At 45.9% G+C, this 23,772-nt stretch overlaps 1 protein-coding gene across 5 annotated transcripts in view; it reads left to right on the top strand.

The window, feature by feature from the left end:
* The window catches only part of cadm4 (cell adhesion molecule 4), a 136,101-nt gene that overhangs the window by 95,004 nt on the left and 17,325 nt on the right, over positions 1–23,772 (top strand). The window contains exons 1-4 of one of the 5 annotated variants that reach the window (XM_035633940.2): positions 5,899–6,917; positions 14,314–14,460; positions 20,119–20,406; positions 22,731–22,892. In XM_035633940.2, the coding sequence (XP_035489833.1) occupies positions 6,830–6,917; positions 14,314–14,460; positions 20,119–20,406; positions 22,731–22,892 (685 nt within the window). In that variant the 5' untranslated portion in view covers positions 5,899–6,829. Of the gene's footprint in view, positions 1–5,898; positions 6,918–9,972; positions 10,179–14,313; positions 14,461–20,118; positions 20,407–22,730; positions 22,893–23,772 lie in introns of those variants that run through there. The other 4 variants (XM_035633920.2, XM_035633948.2, XM_035633957.2 and 1 more) reach the window with 4 other exon arrangements.

Raw genomic sequence — 23,772 nt, 5'->3', positions numbered from 1 at the left:
AGAGACAACGTTATGCAGGCAATTTCTGTGGTGGGCAAATTAATAGCTGAGAGGCTGAAACCTTATTCAGAGGGAATATTTCTGAAATTGAGTGTCTCGTCGCTGCTGCGGAGCTGCTATCGCCGGACAAGGAAAATTGTTCCAAAGTGTCAGTTGGTCTCACAAGGACCATTACGGATTACTGATGACACGATATTGGGAAAAAAAACATTGAGGGACAGTGTGAGAAATGTCTAGTTTTTTTCTTTTTCTCCGGGGATGAAACAACCAACATTACAAATGCAACCCAACCGGCCATTTTTGTGTGTGGGATCACTGCAGTGTTTGATACAAGGGAGGAATTGTGCTCTTTATATGCCGTGCATACCACTGCCAAAGATGAGGATTCGTGTTTTTTTTCTTTTGGTCAAATCAAAAAAACTGTTCCAGACATCACAGTAGAGGGGTTTGTGTGATATATGTGTTCAATAATTTAGTATGGCCTGCGAATGAAAATATTATTATAAAAACTGGAATTATCCTATATAGGAAAAGGTTCCCCAGCCCTGATCTAACGCCTTGTATCCTGCACTTCTCTTTGTGCGAGCAAATTGGAAAAACCTGCGGCCCCCTTGAACCTTGTTGTATCTTTCTCAACTCCTTGTGTTTACATATGTTATTCAAAATAGAAAAAAAACAGTTTCCTCCTTTTGAAGCCCTTTTCACACACTACTTGTACAATTGCTGTGTTAAATTTTTGACTGCATCTGTTATTGTCCTGTTAACTTGTTGTCTCCAAGGGTTCTGGGTACTGGGAACAGTGAGTGCACATCTCCTCATGCGTTGCATTTGCAGTGAAGACTTAACATACATTATGGGTTCAGTTTCTAAATGTAAATCCATGTAATTTGGATTCAGAGTTCCACCTGAACTGACGTTAAGGTTGATGTATTATTTAAGGATGTCAGTCCTCCATATTCTAATACCACAGTACAAGAGTATAATCTAAGAATATAAATCAGACCTTCTTTTTGGATTGCAAGAAGCTTACTTGTGCCAATTTGGCCTCTCCTTTGAGTGTAAAAGTTTTTTGAAAATAGGTTTCAAAATATTTTTGACCTGAGAGTCTGCAAGCTTTTGTCCGCGCTGGCATTGGAGAGCGAGATTCCATAAAATCCGTGGTGGAGATAAAGTGCAATATCTGGCACACATTCGTGTACAGTATGGCCCTGAGACAGGAACATTTCTCGTCTTGTGGATGAAAGCGGGGTTTGAGAAGGTCTGAATCCTGGGTTTGTTGAATAACTGCTCCATCTGATTAAGTGAATCCAACGCGGTGAATTAAACGAGAAGAGAGCATCTCCACTGAAGTGGTGAGCTTCAGTCGACTTCGGTAGCTCCATGAGAACGAGCCATCAATAGCATTTTCCATCCTCAGTTCTTGCAGACTTGGGAGTGTTTTGTTCTAAAGTGCGTGCTCAGGTCTTTGCCAGGCTCAGAAAGAATAAGCTACAAAAAATTGTCCCCTTTAATGCACAGTTGATGCACGGTAAATGCATAATGGGACAAGACTAATAATAGGATTTCTACAATAGGTACCACGGCGCATTTATGTCCTTCCTACCACTCTGCAGTGCCAAGTGTGTTGTTTGCCAGAAAATGAGCTTAATCTCCAGGTTTACTGTAGATACAACACAAAGGTGAAGTAGCAGTCTATAGAAAAACACTCTCACTGCATTGCCGTCCAAACCATGTGATTCAAATCCTCATAGTCTGTGGCGACGAGAAAAATACTTACTTGTATTTATTTGCCAGGGTCTTCTTTCAACAGACTGTGGAAAAATACAGGAAATCAAAACTTTATAATCCTAAATTGTGTGAAGAAAGATGCCGGTGTCACTTGAAATGCACCCAGATGATTGGGCCGCATTGATTTCTTTGCCCAGGAGCGGGACGTGCGCAGGAAGTAGCCTGAGCCGTGCCTCCAGAAAACTGCAGTCACTGATAGTGTCCATGGATCGAGGAGCAGTGACTTTTTTAATTGGAGACTTCAGAGCAAACCCAGTTGGATTAGCCTGTGCATGGCTCTGGGCTAGCTATTAACACCGAGTCAGCGAGACAAACAAGAAATCAGAAAGACGAGAGGAGTGGAAGTGCCGGGGACACGGCGGCCATGATGTGAATTTGCTCAGACCTGGGTCAACATTGTTTTAATTCACGAGAAAATGGATTGTAATTTGGTATTTCTGGATTTCTCCTCGTATAAGTATTTAGGGAATCACTGGTTTTGCAGTATGCTAAACTGTAGTTGTAAACAGTATTGTGTATTTTGTTTGTTACTGGAAAGACTCCCAGAGGAGATTACTCAATCAGGAGTGCTCAGGTAATACTTTCCTGTGAGTGATTAAACTCTCTGCCAGTCGGGGACTTTGTGGCAGCTCCATGAAACGAACTTGATGAGAAAAGAAAAGGACGGAAAGGAAAAGAAAAAATAAAGAAAAAATCGCATTCAGAACATGCACATGAATCTATATTCATGAATATCTATATGTATGAGTTCACATGCACACTAATACTTGGATATTCACGTATATTTGAAACCCTTGGGGAGGTGTTCATTGGATTTATTTTTACCTTTCGATTGCACATTCGCCCTCCTTCACACTTTGCCAGCTAATAAACTCTAAAGATTCACGCCTACACAGATGCATATACATGTACCCCCCACCACACACGCGCGCGCACACACACACACACACACACACACACACACCGGCACACACGTGCATGCACCCAACCCACTCTCCCGCGCAACCTCAAGGGAGACATATGAAATAAATTCGACACTTCCGCTTAAACCGAGAAACGCCTTAAGGACAAAGAGAAATTTAATCTTGGATAAGCCTCCCGATAGGATCTCTGCATTAGCCTTCTGATGCTGGTTCACAGCTATCCCATCAACCCGTACCTCCCACACCTTGGCCCGATTCCCTCGCATCACTCCTCCGCTTTTTTCTCTCCTCTCCAACTATCTCACTACTTTTTTTTCACTTTCATTTTCTCTCCTTTGTAGTTGCACTCCTTTCCCCACCTCACTGTTACTCTACCCCCCCTTTCGTCCCTCCATCTCCTCAAGTCTTCCGGGTCCCTCGCTTCATGTCCAAAAACAGCTCTTTCCATTCCCCCTGCCATGCGGCCTCCGTCTCTCCCATCTATTCCCAGTTGTGGTACATACTGTATGTATCTATATTTCTGTTCCCCTCCCTTGTCGGAGTGCTTTAATACCATTGGTATTAAACGCTGGCACGACCTCCTCGGCATACTTAAGCAGGCAGGGATCCTTGTAAGGCTGTTTGAGTGCTTAATATTTTCAGCACGCCGCTGACTTAAGCCCCTTAAGTGCTTTGGCAACACTTATTCCACGGTGGCACCAATGAAGCCCATTAAAAATTTGATTTGGATGAGAGAGTGAGGGAGAGAAAAAAGAAGAAGATGGGGGGGATAGGAGGACACAATTTACCATTAGCCCTCTTCCTTCCGCACACACTGCGACAAAAACAAATACACCCATCGGGGGTTGCCCACACAGGGGCTTTGCAGACTCACAAATCTACACACTCGAGCACGTCGCGCCATGATTTGCAATGTATTCTTTTTGTCTGTAATTATGTCCTCTTTTTCCTCGGTAAAGCACTTTGTGATGACCCTATTTTGTTAAAAGCGGCTCATAAATAAATCTGACTTTATTTGACTTGATAATAGGGAACAGCGTGTTTCAAATTGAATGCGTAAAGATGTTTGTAAATACACCCTGTGGCAGATTAGAGCCGATACTTTATGATCATTTAATTAAGGACAAGTAGAGGTGCTATTGTAATGGCAAAACTGTGTTGCCCACCACATTTTACAGGACAATGAAAGTCGTAGACATAGTGTGGTTAGCTCCCAACATTGGCTTTGTTTTGCCAGTTTTATTGCCTAGAGCAGTGATGATAGTACATGAGCATGACCAAGGGACTGCATTATTCATGTGTTGATGCAAAATACACTGACAGGTTGGACGAGCTGTTAGCAGTGATTTCTGGTTCATCTGTATGAAAATATTGAGCTGATACCTTTTACTGAGCCTGGTTCACATCAGCATAACTCATGGTCACATTTATTTCTGCCTTATCCTCATCCGCTTTGAATTACAAACACCCCACACAAGCGTGCACGCAGTTCTTGTCGGCAGAGAGCCGCGCGCATGCCTGCAGCCATGAAAACGGGCATTTAACATAAAGAGACACTATGATGGGTGTGTGTGCGCCTGCATGGACAAATTAATGGGTAGAAGATAGTGAAATGGCCAAACAGACAGCCAAATGTACACCCTGCTTCAGTCAACACTGGACAGTCAAGCACATTCAGACACACACGCTGCCACTGTTTGTTGACCTGAAAGGCGACCGTTGTCAGCGCTTGCATCCACACACACACACGCACATCTCTAACCTTCACAAACTAGTATGCAAAATATGCAGACACTGATCCCACACTGACACCCACACATTCTAAGCAAGGGGAGGGAGGCCGGGGTTATATAAATGGAAGACAGAAAACGGATACGCAGATGGATGTAATCAACGGTGATACCACACTGGGATTAGAGCAATTTTCATATATCAACAGGAAAGAAGGGAAGCAAGAGGAGGACAAATTCGTGGGAACTAACTAGCTGCAACGCGGAGTTGACTGGAGGATTGGATGAAGAGGAGAGAGAAAGAAGGCAGAACGGATACACTAAACACAATTTGAGGAGATCAGTTTGAACAAGTAAAAACACTTTGTTTTCCGTCCGTCTGCTGCCAGGGCCCCAGACCTGCCAGACCCGAGCTGCTGGTGCACACCAACACAGTAATTTTCTCAGCGTCAGTCAGTTGACGGGTGAAGTCAGAGCCGCGGGGAGGATTGGGCATGATCCGCTTTCGGCTTTGCCAGAAGTGTCAGGCCCGTCGCCGCTAGAGCTCATTGTTTTTGCAGGGCGCACAGAGAGCGCGAGAGAGTGGGCAGCGTCCCGTAATCGACGGATGACACCCGCGCTTTATTCCGTCAGATAGCCTTTCAGTGAGGCGTGCGGTGAGGCGTGTCGCGCTTTCGCCTCGGCGTTACCGCGCACACGTGAAGCCCATGTAGGCTGCACACAGGCACAAACACGGCAGAGATACACGCATTAGGGTCCCGACGATCTGCGGAACTCCGTCCCGATCGGAAACATTGCAGGCTTTTAGATCAGTGTGTGACACTGAGCGTGTCTGGAGTGCAACCAGGCGCTGACTGCACCCGGTGGAGCATGTTGGAAAGGAAAGCGTTCGGCAGGTCGATGCTGCATGATTATTCCGTCTGATAGCCTGTGATTATTCTGAGGAGTGTAAAATTACCATGTAAAATCGCTGTCCATTGACGCTACAGTGTATACATGATAGCAGGAGTTCTGGCATTCAAGCGAATAATGGTGGATACCTTGTGAGAGTAATGTGCCACTCTCTGGGGTGAAATAGCAGACCAAAAAGAGTACTATCAGAAACTAAAGCACATTACTGCAGTGTGCTCAACCCCTTTCGCGTTGGTTTTCCTACACAGAGCGAGCACTTCCACTTTCTCTCTTTATAGAGCGGCACTTAAGCTCAATGGATTTTATTTAACCTCAGCTATCTCCAGATGAGTTGCAGCGAGATGGTGTCTCCATCTCTCCAGATGCCTGCCTTGTTCGCTCATAGCTCAAAGGAACATTGACTTCCACCTGCCTTTGTTTCGGCTGAAAGCCTTGTTTGACTCATTTAGACGCAAATTGAAAATGAACACTGCCGCCCTAGACGGGTGATGTGGGGATATCTGGTTTTGAAACGTTGGCATTCAGTCCAAGTAAGTAGTGCTAAACTTGACTTGTTTCGTGCGACCGTCTGAAATATCGTACTATTGATCTTCTCTGTTCCTTTCAGCAGTGTGGTTTGACCCCGGAGAGACGCGCGGTCCGTGTGTTGTCGTGGTTACTCGGGTGACTGATTGTTCGGACACCTGCGGCTCAGAACTAGCTCGACCCTGTGTGTTCGGCACAGTGGAGCAGAGTTGGTGATCAGCAAATTAAGTTGTCCCGCATTTGGTTTATTGCAGCCATTACCGAATACCCTTGCTGGCAAAGAGCGTAGAATTGCAGGTATGCATTGGCCACACTTGGTATTGGTTTTTCTGGTTTATTGATCTGCAGGTCTTGGGCTTTGTTCCTAGGAGGCTCAAAGCACTGTGGTAGAAAATATCCAGCCTTGCAGTGTTTGCCTTGCTGTCATTTTGCTTTGATGGGACCAAGCCCCTGTGCTGCTATGTAGCTGCAAAGCTTTTTCAACGTATGGATTTAGGACACTGCATCTTGTAACTTTCTTTCTAAACAGCATAAGGTGCTTGAGTCAAGAGGGTAATGTTGCGTTGCTCTGGGCTCTGGATTCCTGTGCGCGCTGTGATGTTGTGCCTGAATTGCTTGCGCTGTTAGCACTCTGTCCAGACCTTTGTGTACCTTGTGCAGGCCCTGGCTAAAGAAGTTTCGTTGCATGTGTTGTGATCGCGCACAAGAGTCCTTTCTTAAAGGGCGTCGTCCTGACAAAACAACTCCTGTCTGATCGCACTGAAGTGAAGCTGGGCAGTTTGGCGTGTGCACGTGCCCGCAGCCTTGCAGAGAACAAATCGAAGTGTGTATGTGTGTGTGGACTCGTTTGTCTGTAGCAGTGCAGGCGGGGTCACAGAGGAACCATTGATCAGACGTGCACACCCACGCACGCACACGTTCACACATATACATACAACTTCTCAACACAAAATGAAGCCTGTCCAGAGCTCTGACCTCCTCCCTGCCCCCTTCTCTCTGGCCCTGCGCAGCCTGGTCCTGGTCCTACTCTGCATCACTCGTAAGTCATGCACACACAAATGCTCACATGTGCAGACAGATTAAATGGGATGTGCAATGCTGGTTCCACAGGGAACATTTAGTTATCATTACATATCAAATAAGTCAGGGGAACAAGCACCTAATGTTCACATGTACACAATCCTTTCATATTTTTAGCCAGGATGTTTTGTTCTTTTAGTTTAAACTCCCTGCAGATGTACCTATAAATGCTGCAATGTGATGCGTCTGTTATAGAGAAAAAAGAGAGTGCAATTGTGAATATGATATTAATTGTTGTAAACTGATACAGAAAGAGATTCTGTGCAGCGAGAAATAGCTCATAATGGAATCATGATACGGGAGCTTTCGGATGAATTGCTCAAAATGCCGGTAATTATGTAGGAATTGCTAATTAAGATAAAGAATAGAGAGAATATGAACAGTGGAGTGTATACCCAGGAGGTTAAAGACCGCGGAAGCAGAGAAAGAGAAGAGACGGTTTGACCAAAGGACTTAAAGGGAAACTGGCACGACTGAAAAAAAGAAAGATAGATATAGGACTGGCTGAAGCCTTTTTCTCAGCTTTCTAAAGAACTGAAAAAAAAGTTTTGGCCGCGGAGTGGGGGGAGATATAGTGAGTCAAATGGAGGGGTTGATGAAGAAAAGAAAAAGAAAGAAGGACCGGACCAGATAGTAACGAGAGCTGTGAATGCGAGAGACGTAGGAAGCAGCAGAGGGAGAGAAAGAGAAAACGGCGAGTCGGAGAACAACAATACAGTGTGTGTGTGTGTGTGTGTGTGTGTGTGTGCGTGCGTGCGTGCGTGCGTGCGTGCGTGCGTGCGTGCGTGCGTGCGTGCGTGCGTGCGTGCGCGCAGGAAAGACAGAGATGGAGGGGAGGGTTACGAAGATTAAACAAGAGACAAGGTTTGAAAACGCAAAAAAAGAGCTGCACAAGGTCGAGATTCAAAAGGGAGTCACCAGAGATGGTTAGGAAAAAGTAGTGCATGAAGCGGAGCGGGATCACCGGCAGAGCTGCCAGTTGCTATTAATACCTCCTGTCATTATTGTTATGCATTTAACGCAGGGAGATGTTATTTCCCTGCTGCTCATTGGTAAACAAGTGTAGTGCCACTGCGCACAGCACCTTCTCCTCTGTGCCAGCCAAAAATCTCAATTCAGTGCTGTTGGGTTTTTTTGTTTTTTTATTTCCTGTTTTTGCATATTAGATCAACAGAAGGACATTGTGTTTTGTCGGATGTTGTGTGGGGGGTTGCTGGGTGGGGATGACAATAGGGGAGAGAGGGATGCAGAGAGAGAATGAGTTTGTGTCTTGGCAGTTGGTGCGGTTATGTAACCCATGCCAGTAGGGCAGTTTGTGTTGGGCCTTGAATGTGCACATACTCTGTTACACATTTAACACCATCTCTCTCTCTCTCTCAAACAAACACACACACACACACACACACACACACACACAGACAGACACACACTGGTGGTTTTAAATGCATGCACACCATCATATTTTCCGTCTCTGGCTTCACGCACGTCCGACAGCGTCTCACACACATGCAGCAGTGTGCACTGCAGATACACACCAAAGGGACGGCTGCCATGCGGTGGATTTTGTAGGGGGTGTTAAGACCAGCACTTTTGGCTGTGGTGAATCTCCAGTGTGGCGGCCGTTGCGTAATAGCCCTGTAAATTTCCTTTAAGCCGCTGTTGGGCCGTGTGGGGTGGCCATTGTTGCGGGGTTGTTGAGGCTGCGACAGACCCGGGCCATAAAATGCTGCACAGTAGAGTTAACCAGCTCTGGCTGTCAGAAGACATGAGGAAAAAGAGAAGGGGAAAGGAAAGAGTGAGGAAGATGGCGGTTGGTGAAGGCTATGAAGAGGTGAATAAAAGAGCAGAACCAGTTATAGGATGGGTGGATGAGAAAGAGGAGCGAAGAGCGCTCAGGGAGATGCAATGCAGCAGGGGAAAACGAGGGGATGGGGCAAGAGAGGGATGAGGTGATTGAAATACGCCGAAGGGCTGGAGAGACATAAAGATACGAAGGTCAAAATGAGCTGTATGCAAGAGTGCGGGAGGATGGGAGGTGGTTGCGGGAAAGGAAGGGTTGAGGTGACGAGAGGAGGAAGACAACAGATTTCAATGCAGAGGATGGAGACCGGCGTGACCAGGGAGCAAAGTCAGATTGTTAAAAACAGGATGTGGAAATATGTAAATAGATTAATGTAAATGTTTCTAATGAGAGGTCAAGAGTGAAAAGAAAGAGTTTTTATGCTGATTCTGCTGATTAGCAGTGCCATGCTCACAGAACACCAGTGGGTGATGGAGAGAGGGAGAGAAAGTTGGATGAGAGAAGGTCTGAAGTTCCTGCCAAAGAGAGATATTAAGAAAGATGGAGGGAGAGGGATAGAAAGTGGAAGGGGAGCTGAGCTCTATGACAGGCAATTAAAAGCAGCAAAAGTGGAGGAGAAGATGAAAGAGAGAGGAAAAATAGAGATTCTCAGTCTCCCACTCCACTCATTTGTTTTGTCCTCTTTTCTCATTCACCCCATCTCCCTTTTTGCCTGTGTTCCCCTAGCTCCCTCTCTTCCGCTATATAAAAACAGCGTGATTGTGCTGCAGACTTGAGCTGCAGAACAAATCACATTTAGCGAAAGGAGAGTGTGGAGATGGAACCGGCAGGAAAGGGTTCCCACTGAGTCACAAAAAGAGGGAGAAAGAGAGTGCGATTGCAGGGGGAATGAAAGCATATTGCGGCTTGGAAGGAAACTATGGCGAGGGGGAGAGAAGACATGACAAGAAGAGAGGAAAAGGACGGGGGGACAGGAGTGAGGAGAGGGCAACTGGCAGAGGAGAGAGAGCGAGACAGTTGTAACTGTTCTCCTGGGGCCTCTTGGAGAAGATGAGAGGAGAGGGGATCTTTAGGACAACTCTGATGAGGAAGATGCATGATGAACGATGCAATAAAAGATAAGAGCAAAGAGAAGGACGACGACGACAAGAGGGGACTTATGAAAGGAGGAGGAATGGAGGGTGAGATCGGCAGACGGTGGGGTTGAGAGGGATGGAGGGACTGTGGGTTTTTAAATAAAAAGAGAAGGAGGGAGATGGTGGGAATGAGATTACACAAAGGCGCTGGGAGAACAGAATTATGAGTTGTGGACTAAGTGAAAACGAGAGGGGTGGGGGGAGAGCACAAAAAAAATGAGAAGGAAGGCTGAGCGGAGGAGCGGAGAAGAAAAGGACGACAGGAGAAAGTGACAGAACGAAGGTAATGAGAGAGACGAGAGAGAGATTTGTAAAAGGATTATGTATTATTTATAGAGGAAGCTTTTTTCCTGCTTTTTTCTTTGCACTGGATGTGATTGGCGGTGTTCTGGCTCCCTGAGAGAGATGGAGTGATAATTTTAGACTGGGAAGAGAAAGGGGAAGGGGGAATGGGGGAGAGTTGCGGGTCTGCACAGGGAGAGAAGAACCTCAAAGTCAGCTATTTTATGGAGTCAGCACACTGCAAATCTGTGATTAACCTGGAGCAAGAGAGTACACACACACACACATACACACACACACACTCGCACGTACACAAACTTCATTTGCATACATGCCATGGAAACCAGCTCATCTCTCGCAGACTCTGGGGATAGCGGGAGAATTGTATGTGCAGATGGGAAGAGATGGAGAAGTTGCCGACGATGACCCCAGAAGAGTGGAAACTATACGAGCTGTTGTTATTGTTTTAATGAAAGCGGCAATAACACAAGGGGCCGTGCATCGTAGTCTCCTGCATTGATTCCCTTGTAAGACCGTGGCCGGCATGCAAAGAAAAACACCAGCTCTTGGCCCACGTCCAACGGAGAGATAATGAGAGATAATGAATAGGGAGACAGTGATGGTACCACTTCAAGGATACACGGGGGCTTGTTTGGGTCAAATGGAGACAGCTCGTCTCTTATGTGGCTTGTCTTTATTCTGGTGTGTCCTCTCTTGACTCTAGAGCCATGGAGGGAGAGAAATAAGTGGGGGACGGGGAGGGGGACGGAGGGGAGAGAGGCGCAGCATGGCGGTAATTCAGCCCACTAACCCTGCACCACTGAGGCAGTTTCTAAAATTTACCGTGACCAAGGGTGAGCCAGCCGTCCACCTGGCTGCCTCCCAAATCCCCCCGCTTTTAACTCTCCACACCTCCCGCCATCGCCCGCCTCGGTCCCTCCATCCCCTGCCCTCCCTCTGCTTATAAGTCATCCCCATTAGGACGGGCCCCCGAACAACCTTGTCTTATGAATTGGCGCGACAATTATTTATTTATTTATTTGTTTATGTATTTTGAAATGATGGCCCTTCTCGAATCTCTATTGGCATAGTAAATAAAGGCTCCCCCCCCCCCCCCCCCCCCCCCCCCTGACAGGGGGAGGCAGAGGCAACTCAAACAAGAAGCACTGATTCACTGTTATGAAATACTGCCCCCAATTGGTTGGAGAAGGAAGTGATTGTTTTTGTTCCCACCCCCTCCTGTTTTTATTTGTTCTTTCACCATAACTGTCAGTGCACTACTTCGGTATTGATTGCTCCCAGCATTCTCTCTTAATACAATTCAACGTTTGTAGAGTATTTTATTATGGGCCCGGATTTTAATGGGCCCCAGATTAATACCTCTGTCACAGGGGTTGATTCCCTCCCCCTCCTCCTCATCCCCTTTCTGTACAGTACTGTGCTGGTGATCAGAGGCACAAGGCTCGTGGCCTTGATGCGAATGGCAGCCTATAAAGACCCACAGTCAAACTAAAGTGCTGTACCCAGCTGTGTTATGAGCGGGAGTAGAAGAATATGCGTCATCGCTCTTATATTTCGTCCGGCCCCCGCCAGCTGCATTATTATACCCAAACCATCACTTCCCAACTCCCTGCTATCATTTCCTGGATAGAGCCCGCACTCCCCCACCGTCTCACCATGCCTCTGTTTCGCTTCGCCCAGATTGATCATCCAGCAGCAGCCAGCAGGTGCTTCTTGGTGCCGTCTCTCAGCAGGCAACAGCGGATGCCAGTCGTCCCCCCTCAAGCAACAATTTTTTATACTTATTTTATTCTTAGTTGCTCTTCCTTGCACTTAAGTACGACGCTACTGCAGCTCATTTCCTTTCAAGGGGTGGGACAGCTGTCAGTAGAAGTTCGTATACAAATGGGCAGCGAAGTCGTTTTTCAGGCCGCCTCCCAGAAACAAACTTTTGACCGCTTTCTTTGTCCGGAGTCGCTCTCCCACTCGAAAGGCCTCCGTCTCCGTTGGCTCTGATAGGTCACCAATCACGCACTGACATTGTCAGGATGCACAGCAGAACCGTTACAATTAACTCTGTCTAAAACAATGGCGGCCTTGCCCTGTTGCCACGGTGATGAGTAATACCGGCCATCAGAAAAATAATTGGGATGGCGGTGGCATGCCCTGATGCCCCCAGATATGAATCACAATATTGATGCAGAGAATGGGAGCAATAATGACTGCAATTAGTGGTAATTGTCAAGTTTTTTTCTCCTCTGTTCCACAAAGTATTAGAGTCCCCTTTGTCTTTATCCCGTCTTGGTTGCTTTCCGTCTCCAGTTCAATATCCACCGTGTCTTTCTGTTTCCCCTGATGTGATGAGTATGTACCCTTTGAGTATTTCATTAAAAGAGATTAGAATTGAGGGTAAAATTAAATTTGGATGAAGTTGGCAGGATCAGATGATGTCAAAGTAGCTTAATTGCAATATGCCAACCCCAGCATATGCACAGCCATCGTACATGTGCGCGTGCGCTCACACACACACACACACACACACACACACAGATGCACACAATAGAAACTTGGACCTGCTCGGTTACAGATACAGACATTTATTTTGGCTCAAAGCCGCCAAGTCAGCAGCTCCTGCTATGGCAGCCACCATCTGTTTGTCTCACAACATGTTTTGCCTTCTGAAGGTGTTTTACAGAGCCCAGAGACACCATGAGACCCAGCAGTTTGTGCACATATAGCCCCACCATCTTTATTGGAACTCCTTATTGCCTGCTTCATTATCATTTGTCAATATTGATGTCGTTTCTTCTTCTCTAAATCCTCCCCGTGGCAAACACGCTAATGCAAATAGGGATTCAAATTGGTAAATACTAGTTTGGGGAACCCAGCAAGCTGGTACTCTCATGAAGGCAATCACATTTCCACTCCTCGCCGTCGCCATACGACTAATTGCAGCGAAAACCATTCAGATTTCAATCTGTGGAGCTTGGTGTCCAGCATTGTGCCCAGCGGGGAGGTGTGGCGCAGCCGAGCCGTGTCAACAGCCTGACCCACAAACACGCAGGGCGCTCCAATCGGAGCATAATCAACCTCCTCATTACTCACTCGCGGGTTTGGGCTCTGAGCAACATCAAAAAAGGCTCCCCCGCTGCCTCTCAGCCCCCTTGTCTAAAAATATTGGGTTTCGGGGCCAGACGAGTTTGTTGGAAAGATGATGCGCCAATGTTTCTGCGAGTGTGCCCATCACTCTGTCTGTGTGCACGCTTGCACATTTGTTTTTGCGTACGTCTGCATCCTCGTTCGTGAGAGGGGTAGCGGCTCTAGCAAGTGGATGTTCTGGGAGGTGTCCATGTGCCAAAGCTGCCGCATTGAACAAACCTGTAATAAGAACCATTACACTGAAACAACTGGCGTTTAATCGATTGGTTACGCTTGCACCTGGATGAAGTTCATTCAAGGCCACTGCCACCGCCACCACGGTCCCGCAGCTCTGCACCGAGTCAATCACAGATGTATCTCATGAAACCGCTTTTTGAAGTACTAATGTACACCCGGGTGGTGGCAGGGCCTGCACGTGCTCTGTCTGTGTGCCCACTGTGTGAGTGTGCTGGTCCAACAGCCACTTGGAGGTTTAATAAGGCGTCATGTATTAAAATGTGTGTGTGTGTGTGTGTTGATGATGCATTCGGTTAGACTAGCCAGAGGCAACAGGGTTGTTTGTATGTGTGAATTTATTTACACAAATAAATAGATGAATAATTGTAATCATCCTTATTATAATCACGAGAACGCCCTGTTAATATGGGACCCCTCTTTTACTTGTTGAGTCCTTCTATGTCTTCTCTCTCTCACTCTGAATCTCCTTATCTCTATCACTCCGTCTCCTCTCATTTTCTCCTTCTCCACCCCCGCCCCCTTGCCGTGCCTGTGTGATGAATAGTGAGTAAATGAAGGATGCTTTAAGTACCTTATTTTGAAAGGTTCTCTTTCGAGTGAGGTGCATGTCCAGCACTTCTTTTTCTCGGCATCTGTTCCTCCCGTTTGTCCCTCTCCTCTTCTCTCTCCCTCTGTGTTACTATATTAACATCCATCTCTCTCTCTCTCTCTCTCTCTCTCTCTCTTTCTCTCTCCCTCAGCTCATTGTCAGGCGGTGCAGGCGGAGAATGTTACAGTCCTGGAGGGGGGTACGGCACAGATCTCCTGCCGTCTGCAAAACTACGACGGATCAATTGTGGTCATTCAGAATCCCCGCCGGCAGACTCTCTTCTTCAACGGCACGCGAGGTGTGTGTGTCTGTGTGTCTGTTTGTCTGTGTCTGTGTATCTGTGTGTGTGTGTGTGTGTGTGTGTGTGTGTGTGTGTGTGTGTGTGTGTGTGTGTGTGTGTGTGTGTGTGAACCTGTGAGCACATTTGTCTCAGTAGACAAACACAATCTATCTGTGTCCATTTGGAACCTTTACATGTTTTCTTATTGCAAATGTCCTCATTTTGCCTTTGAAGCGATTCCACATTAAAAAGTCAGATAACCGTAGAGCTAATTTAGGAGATTTTTTTTTTCCTCTCTGCACCAACAGTGTGACTACTTTAACTATTTGAAAAGCATAGTTTGAAGCTCCCTGCATAATCCACTGTTAACCCCAGTGATGAGATCAGAGCTTATTGCAGCTTCTCATTAGAGCATGGCCTTGGCAATCACATGCTTTTTTAACGGCGGCTTTATGGCAAATTATCATTGTAACCAATATTATAATGAAGGCAGATTCCATTGAGGGCCTCGGGGTGGGCAAACACTCTGTGTTTTTTCTTAACTAATTAGCAGCAAAAGTTGCCAACTTTGCCCAATTCTCCGTTAGCGCTACCAGGAAAACTCAGAACAATGATCAAGGATATTTAACGTTGCCTTTGAAATCGGTGCAAGGCTGTTTAATTGAAGCAAAATTTTCTGTTATGTTTTGCGGTGTTGCAATAGTTATTAATGCTCTGCGTAATCTGTGGTAAACTATTTAAGACGCTTGGTCTTGCTTAAGGCCATGGTGTAAAACACTGGTTTGTAACAGTTTAGAGTTGAGGGCAGGAGGGTGAATTTGGATGTATTCAAGCCATTTGGGTGGTTTGAGTTTTTAAGATCAATAAAAAGGTTTATTTGTCACAGACAAACCACTGGCCGTCGCGAGTAGGCGAGACTCTGGCAAACTAACAAAATCCAAATCATCCAACAAATCAGCTGTAGGTAAATTTATGTCACAGAGGAATAGCGCAAAATCTGCACACAGGTGCAGAATGTTCTGGCACACTCTGCACGGTAACTGTGCTCTTCTGCACAGCAGTTCTGATCCAAAATCATAACCCAACACAGTGGACCGCGATCCAACATAGAAATCTTCTAAACAGGAAAGCAGAGAGACCAGCCAGTCGGAAACTCCAAATCCCCTTAAAAGAGCTGTTGCTCAGCTTTCTTTCAAGAAGAAAGAAAGCTACTTCCCACATGGGATCCTCTCAGCTGACTGAATGGTCAGCCTGCTCGGTCTCTTATAGGTTTCTGATTTTCTAAAACAGAAAACGTCTGTTGTGACTGTGTGAGAGGTGTTCCTGTCCCCGACTTCAGAGCGTATTTGCTGACTTCACTCCTGCTGCTCCAGCTGAGTGTTGCAGATCTAGAAAACGGCATATGGGATGCTCCCACTATATTGATGTCATCTCAATCTGTTGCTGCTGCCAGGTTGGTATCACTCGCAGCATCCTCCGATTTAGTTGAGCCCAACAGCCAGAGTTATGCAGTAAAGTACAACAACGTATAATGACCTACGCATTTGTCTCACGGCTTCTTCTTCCTCGGCCTCAAGGGCCGTGTCGGTGCCTGTTTCACAGCCTTAATCTGGCGGCCTGTCCACCACATTGTCTTTCAACTATATGAAAGAAAGAGTTGATTCAAATGCTGCATGTTTCAGTGATTTTCCTCAACTCTAGTGCTGTGGTGAAAGAAAGGGCTTGTGAAATATTGTCATGAAAATGAATGACTGCGGCAGCTGGAGGTTTTTTCTGTCGCTGGCAGTTGCAGTTAAACCTCCACATCTTGAGGAGCAGTTAAAATGAATGTTTTAGGAATACTCTCACATCATTAGTCTAAAATAAAGGCAAACTATGCTCACAGAAATAACAGCTTGAACGGACTGGAACCTATACTTTTAACCACAGAAAAGATAGATATATATCTTTTTTAAACGTGTAAATTAAAGGCATATTTGTGTGTATTTGCAAACATGTGGAGCGATATTTTGGATACGTGAATATTTGCACATGATCACAATTTCACATCTCATATCCGATTACATCTTCCGGCACTTGTAATTACACTAATTCAACAATGGAGACTCCTACGCTGTCCTTGGGGACAGTCCCTGTCAAAGTTGCAGTCACTGAAGATTTTGAAGAAAAGATCGGGGCGAGAATGAGATGAAGGGCGAAGGGTTAATAAAGACTCACCATCAGAGAGAATGTGGAGAGGGATTGTGCCAGGTGAGGGAGAAACAGACAGCTCGGGGAAATGATGCAAAGGTTGGGCGAGGAATAAAGCATGGATGGTTTTCCGTAATTAATCTGGCTCCCGCAAACACCAAAAAGCCTTGTTGGGGACATTTTTCTGCGAGTGTAAATTGCATCTGGCTCTCTCCACCTACATCACTCGCTGTAGGGCCTTCCCATTTCTGCCTATTGCCCATCTGCCGCCCAGATATTAGGCTCACAAACTAAGGCCTTTCTGTGCCGAGCCATTCCACACTAACTGCCCGCAAAGGGTCTCTGCTGTAAGTGCGGTGAATTAGACTGTCTGTTTTGCAAGCGCGACCTGTCAGGGGTGTGTTTTATGAGACTGTGGGACTGATAGCTGTAATAGAGCTGTGGAACTAACCAAATGGACCATTTCTCCTCAGTGGTCCCTGTCTCTCCTTCTCCCCCGGTTGCCAGCTCTCGTCAGCATGCAAATGAGATAGGACAATAAAGGTGAACTTGGACATGAACAGAAGTCTGACATTTAGATGCCATTTAGTGTAGAGAGGGGGGAAAAAAGATTTACCTATCTGTGGGGAACAGCTATCTAACAATGGTTCTGCTGCCATCCGATGGAGGGGGAATTTTCTGGGGGCGGCGCAGGGAGATTAGTGTGGTGTACATCCAAGAAGAGTGGACTAACTCCATCTCTCTGGGCCGCTCTCTCAGTCTCTTTTGGATTTCTATCTCTATCTATATCATCTTTTTCTCTCCCCGCCTGTCGCATTATGTAGCTATATTAGTCAATTTCTCTCGCTCACACATACACATGCACACACACACACACACACACACACACACACACACACACACACACATAAAGCCAATATCTATACTTTGGTGTCTGTGTTGTGATGAATTATCCCGTGAGATGGCCGGGTGGTACATCAGGGAAGTGTCTACGGTTCCCTCCTTGAGCCAAAGCCAACACAAAGGAGTGGAGAGAGGGGCCGGATAAAATAGAGACGGGGAGCGAGGGAGAGGTTCCACAGCCGAGTCAATACAAAGTGAGTCTCGAGGGTATTTATGGGAATCTATGGGCATCGAGCCACTGTCACCCACAGGCTGTTATTAGCGTTATTTGTTATCATCAGCATTTTTCTGACTATTGAGTCCACTCTTTCTCCAGTGACAAAAGGGAAAATTGTTGCATGTTCAACCCTTTCTAATCCTCCCTGTCACTGTCACCTTCTCTTCTTTCTTTTATCTCCTCACGGGGGTTAGCAATTGTGGCTCATTCGTATGGGCCCCAGGATGAGCGGTAGAATCGAGCATTTGGAAAGCTGATGTGTTTTTTACTCCTTGTTTCCAATCTTAGTTTTTTTTTTTCTTCCACTCTGGTTGTTTTCCATTGCCTGGATTGCAGTGTTTACCCTGTGTGCAATTGTAGCATTTAGCCCGTCTCTCGCCGACTCCGAGGGCAGCAGCACTCAGTGTAATAAGCCTTCCGAAAATAATTTCTGGTCGTGCACAAAGCTTTTATTTGCATAGCATTTTTAGTTAGCAAGTGCTTCACAGCAAGTGAAACAATAATGATTAAAACATAATAAGATGAACAATAAAATGCCAGACACTAATTAGAAACGGGCTCACAGAGGAATAAAGCAGGCAGTTACAAAGAGAATGAATGAATACATTCTAGTTTCGGATAGTCCAATCAGTGCTTGGGAAAATGAACAACATTTCCCCCTCAAAGCTGAAAATGAAAGAACCACGGCATCTGTTATGTTGTATCAATGTACAGCCCGGAGCAGCTCCATCGAGAACGACTTTGCAAAGTCTCTCTGAACTTTTTCCGGCTTTAGATTGAGCAGCCCTATCAATTCCTTCCTGTCAACGGCCACTATTTCTCCCACGTTTTGCAATTTTTTCCCCCTCTGCGGAGCTGTCCATGGGGGTGACATCGCAAATTACCGGGTGCTGAAAACTCTGATCTCATTCCAAACTGGGCTGGAACTCTAACTGTTTTGTTAATACAGAGCAAACCCTCTTGAGGCTGTAATAAAGAAGTGAAACCGAAGCTGAAAATTCCAAAAAAAACAGTCAATTAAAGCAGACCTTGTTTCGTGTGTGCTGTTTAACGTGTTTGACAGTATCTGCCTGAAAAAGGGGTTAAATATACTTTTCTTTTTCTTTTTTAAAGATACACAGAGAAAAAGGATATGTTTCAGATATGTATAGTTGAAATGCATGCAACCCATCCTGACCAACGCCGTTCGCTATGCAGAGCCACAGCCCGAGCACTTTCAGACCTGCAATTCTGGTTCTTGGAGTGTATAACTTGCACCCTTATCGGCAATAAAAGTGCAAGCAATTGCAGCAACTGTCACTTTCTTGGGCTGTAAGTGGCAACATCCGTGTACCGATATCTACAGGTCTAAAATGCTACTTTCCTTTTAAGTGGTGCAGGTTTGCACTATCCATGTTTTTTTTCTTTTACTTTTCATGGTCACTGATTGCTGTTGCCCTGGTTGGAGAGAAGACCCGGCCAATTAGAGCTTTTCTGTCTCCTTTGTGCTTTATGGAGTCAGCTAATGTAGCAGCACATCCAACAAAACAGCTATTAATTATTAATGACATATCACCTGTCCGAGGGAGAACAAAATAATGAGGGAAAAATTGACATCTCAGGGTGGAAAATTTCATCAGCAGGACCTCGTACTCGTACTCATTTAGTCAAAATGCAACGCCCTTCTGAAAGTGATTTCAGATACCGAAAAACAGAAGTGAAGAAGTTGAAGTTAATGGCACTGCTTTGTGGAAACTGTGCAGCCCGATAAACAAGTGAATTTGTGAGTGAGGTACAAACCGGCTCCCCGAGGTGCTTCTCATCTACAAATACATCCAAAACAAAGCAAACAAAGGCCTGCCAGTTAAATGTCTGAAAACAAGTTCTTTATAATATGACACCCACTTCGGCACTGTGTGTGTGTGTGTGTGTGTGTGTGTGTGTGTGTGTGTGTGTGTGTGTGTGTGTGTGTGTGTGTGTGTGTGTGTGTGTGTGTGTGTGTGTTGGGGGGTGGGGGCATTAAAGTATCCGAGGCAAAAACAAAAACAATTCTTGCAGCTCTTTGTCTGTCTGTATGTCTGTAAAGCATTTGAAAAACAAAAGAATCAATCACTCTGACCCAGAGCAAAAAGATTTTTCTTGTTGTTTTCCTTTGTTTGCACCTTTATTGTTTTTTTATACATGAATACAGTGTTCAGTGACTGTTTAAGTTTAGTCTCTCACATATGTTAATGATATTTTTTCAAACAACGCCCGCTCAACTCACCTTCCCTCTCTTTGTTAATTGCTACTCTTTTCTGTTGTCTTCTCTCCCACCTCTATCCCCCGTCCTTTCCGTTGCATCTTCTCTTCGTCTCACCTCTCCCGTCATCCTCGCCCGCCCCCAGCACTGAAGGACGACCGTTTCCAGATGGTGCTCTTCACGCCGCGGCTGGTGCGCATCACGCTCACCAACGTCAGCGTGTCCGACGAGGGCGGCTACTTCTGCCAGCTCTACACGGACTCCACGCACCACCAGGTGGCGACGCTGTCCGTGCTGGTGCCGCCGGAGACGCCCACGGTGGAGGTGAAGCAGGAGGCCGTGGAGGGCGGCGAGGCGGAGCTCACCTGTGTGACGCCGCGCAGCAAGCCGGCCGCCACCCTGCGCTGGATCCGCAACGGCCGGGAGCTACCAGGTATCAGGATTTGGCTGACAGATGGACTGATGGATGGTTAGATGATTATGGGGGGGAAATGAACAAAATGAATGAGGGAATATTGGGTAGGTGAGGTGGAATGGTGCTGAATGATAGAATGATGGATGGGTGGGCGATTGAGGGGGTTGATAAAGTGAATGGCGGATGGATGGCTTAATGGGAGCAGGTGAAAACTGATGGATGGTTAAATGGAGGTAGAGGAGGAAGGTTTTGGCTGCAGGGCTTCCAAAGATCTCTCTCCTCCTGCTACTTTGAATTTCACATGACCAAACACACTTTTTTTTTTAGATTTGAACAGTTTTTCCCCATTTCCATCCCTTCATGAAACAGTGTGTATTTATGTGTTGAGATCACATACGTCACCAACAACCATGTAAAGATTGAAGTGCTTTTCTGTCTCTCCAATAAGTCCTTTAGTCACAATCTTTCTGATCAAATGACACACATTTACCCCTCTCTCTACATATATACATATAAACATTCAAATAAGCTTACACCCCCCTGATGATGTTCCTTTTTTTTCTTCTCTATCCTCCGTCTAACCCCACTTTTTTTTTTCTTCCGGCAAATATCACTCTGATACCTTGAGCCATCCTCCTTCTTAACTCGCCGTGTCCCTTGACGTTTCACAGTTAAAGGGGAATTTCACTCGATAATGTGTCTGTTAACTCAAGTTAACCGTAGCCGTTGAATCAGCATTCGCGTTTAATGCCACGTTTTGATTTGAATTTCTTCCCAAACTTTGTTCCGCTGACTGAGCTGAAACAAAGGAAAACTTGGAGGCTAAGTTTTACAAAGCGTCTCTCGCCGAGGCTTATGGCTATTAATTTAATTGAATTTATCTCAGCTTTTCGATAAATATTGTTATTTTGTTAATTCACGCTCGGCGCCTTCAAACAACCCTGCACAGACCAGATGAAATAATGCGAGATAATCTGGTGTCAACAGTTTCCAGGACGTGCGCTGAACAATGCTTCGCCCTTTCAAACTTCATGTCAACCATGGTCTCTCTTAGTTTCTATTTTCTGACACTCGGCGTCTCTTTCATCCGAGTCTCTCTCCCCTCTTTTCTATATCAGAAGGCGGCTGTCACCCATCTCTCTGTTCTTTTGCTTTAATCCTTCCTTTTCATTTCAGTCTCCCTTTCTTTTGTCTTTAAATTTCACTGGTGACAAAGACGTGGTAACCTCGGCAAGGTTATTGGTTGATTTAAGAGTCAAAGAGACGGACGATGTTTGCACCTTTGTCTCTCTCCTCTCGCCATGTATCCCAAAGCTTTTCTTGTTTCCCCTCTCCCCTCCTCTCCTCTGGCCCCGACTCAAACGAACTGTGACACCAAAGGTTAGCGGCAGATCCCAACAGATATGGGGAAAGCACTCTTTAATTAAGACGGTATCTTCCCGCTGCTCACTCATTCCTGCTGATCTGCACCCACCGCTTTCCTCTCTCACGCTCCGTTTGGGCTCATGCTTTCATTTGATTGCCGGCAATAATTGAAAAACGCAGTGCGATATTAGTAATATTGTTGTATTCTGCCTCAATAAGCACAAACTCCCGATACGTGACCATGTCGAAGGCCCGTTCTGTTCCTCCTCCCTCCTTCTGTCTCTCCTCCTTCTCTCCTCTTGCGTCTTTTATTTCTCTCTGCATCTAGCTCGACACTCTTCTCATCCCCTTTCATGTCTTGGCTCGTCTCGCCATCGTTTTGCTGCCCTCTCTTTTTGTCTGAGTCCTTTGCTCCTTTGCCTTTCTTCTCTCACCCCGTTCTTTTGACGCCTCCCTCTCTTTCTCTCTCTCTCTCCAAGTCTGGCTCAGTTAAAATCTCAATTTGGTCATGCATATTCTCTCTTTTATCCTTCTCTCTCTCTCCTCCTCCATCTCTGTGTCATTTTGTTTCTTTAACCAACACACACACACACACACACACACACACACAGACACACACACGACACCAGATTTACCATCTGCAAACAAACGGTTCTGAAGTTCATAATTGCCATGAAATATAGATGCAAATCGCTTTCACTTTCCTCCAGCACTCATCCTCCCCTCTGCAGGTACCTGCCGCTGCAGTAAAGAGCTCATTCATCAGTCACTAACTTCGTCTTCTTCCTTTCTGTCTGCTCACTTCTTCAATCCCCCTTCTATGTTCATCTCTAAAAGTCTGCTTCCACTTCTCTCCACGGGTGTGATGTCTCGGCAGGGAGAGAAAAAAGAAGAACGGGCATGTTTCTTTGCCTCCCCCACCTGTCTCCTTTTCCTTCCATCATCTCACTCCCCGTGTTCTCTCTGCCCCTCTCCAGGTGTGGTATCCCAGCAGGACAATGTGAAGACGTTCAGCGTGTCCAGCACCATCCGGATCCCGGTGGAAAGGAAAGACAATGGGGCGGCACTGAGCTGCGAGGCCTTCCACCCGGCACTGGCGGGACAGAGGAGGATTCGCCACTACCGCCTGGATGTGTACTGTGAGTCTCCCTCTCTCTCGCTCGCTCACGCGCGTATATGTGTGTTTACATTCTATATCCAAATGCCTCTCTGTCTTGGAAACAAATTGAATGCCATAATCAACGGATATTTGAAAAACACAGATTGTCCCATCTGTATTTCTGTCACTTATATTGCCATCCGTTACAGTGTTTTACTTTAATGTCTGCAATCATTTTGTCATGGTAGAGGAGCCTCGTTTTTCAAATGCTGGAATGAAATTGATCTGTACACAGTCCAGCCACGATACCTGGAGCTGCCCTGCAGGAGACCTGCTCTCATTAAAAGCTAATACATACAAATCTTGTCATGCAGCGAGCTGGCAGAGACACGCCTGTGGCCAGGTGGGGGTCTCGGCCGGTGGTTTGAGGAGCTAACTATCGTCAGCTGATAAAACCTGGGTCACATTAGTATGTGCGGAGATCCCCGCCCTGCTCTGGGATAGATTGATCTTCGCTGGCTTATTTGCACTCTTCGGTACGCTCCGAAAATCTCTGCGCATACATTTGTTCAAATCGAGGGAGGGCAGAAGCGAAGAAATACTGCGCGAGATTTACATTTATAATTGGCTTAAGCCTAATATTTCACTCAGGCCAAAAAAGTTCAGCCAGAACTGTGCTTTTATTTGAATCATAATTCTTAATATTTTCCCCAAATCTGAAGATGGTTCAGAAGGATAGTGGTTAAAATGTCATACCGCTATGATTTAAATCTTTTTTGGGGGGTGATGTCTGAAGCTCATCATTAAATATCTGTTAAATGTAATTCCATTTTGTTCTCTCTTAATCCCCTCAAACATGTTTTCTGCTACAGTATTACTTTATCAATGACATTTTTGTCTTTTGTTTTTTTGATGTAAGG

Source organism: Scophthalmus maximus, chromosome 1, assembly GCF_022379125.1.
Source record: "Scophthalmus maximus strain ysfricsl-2021 chromosome 1, ASM2237912v1, whole genome shotgun sequence".
Lineage (NCBI taxonomy): Eukaryota > Metazoa > Chordata > Actinopteri > Pleuronectiformes > Scophthalmidae > Scophthalmus > Scophthalmus maximus.
Note: the sequence above shows the minus strand (reverse complement) of the source record. Positions and strands in the feature narration are given on the sequence as shown.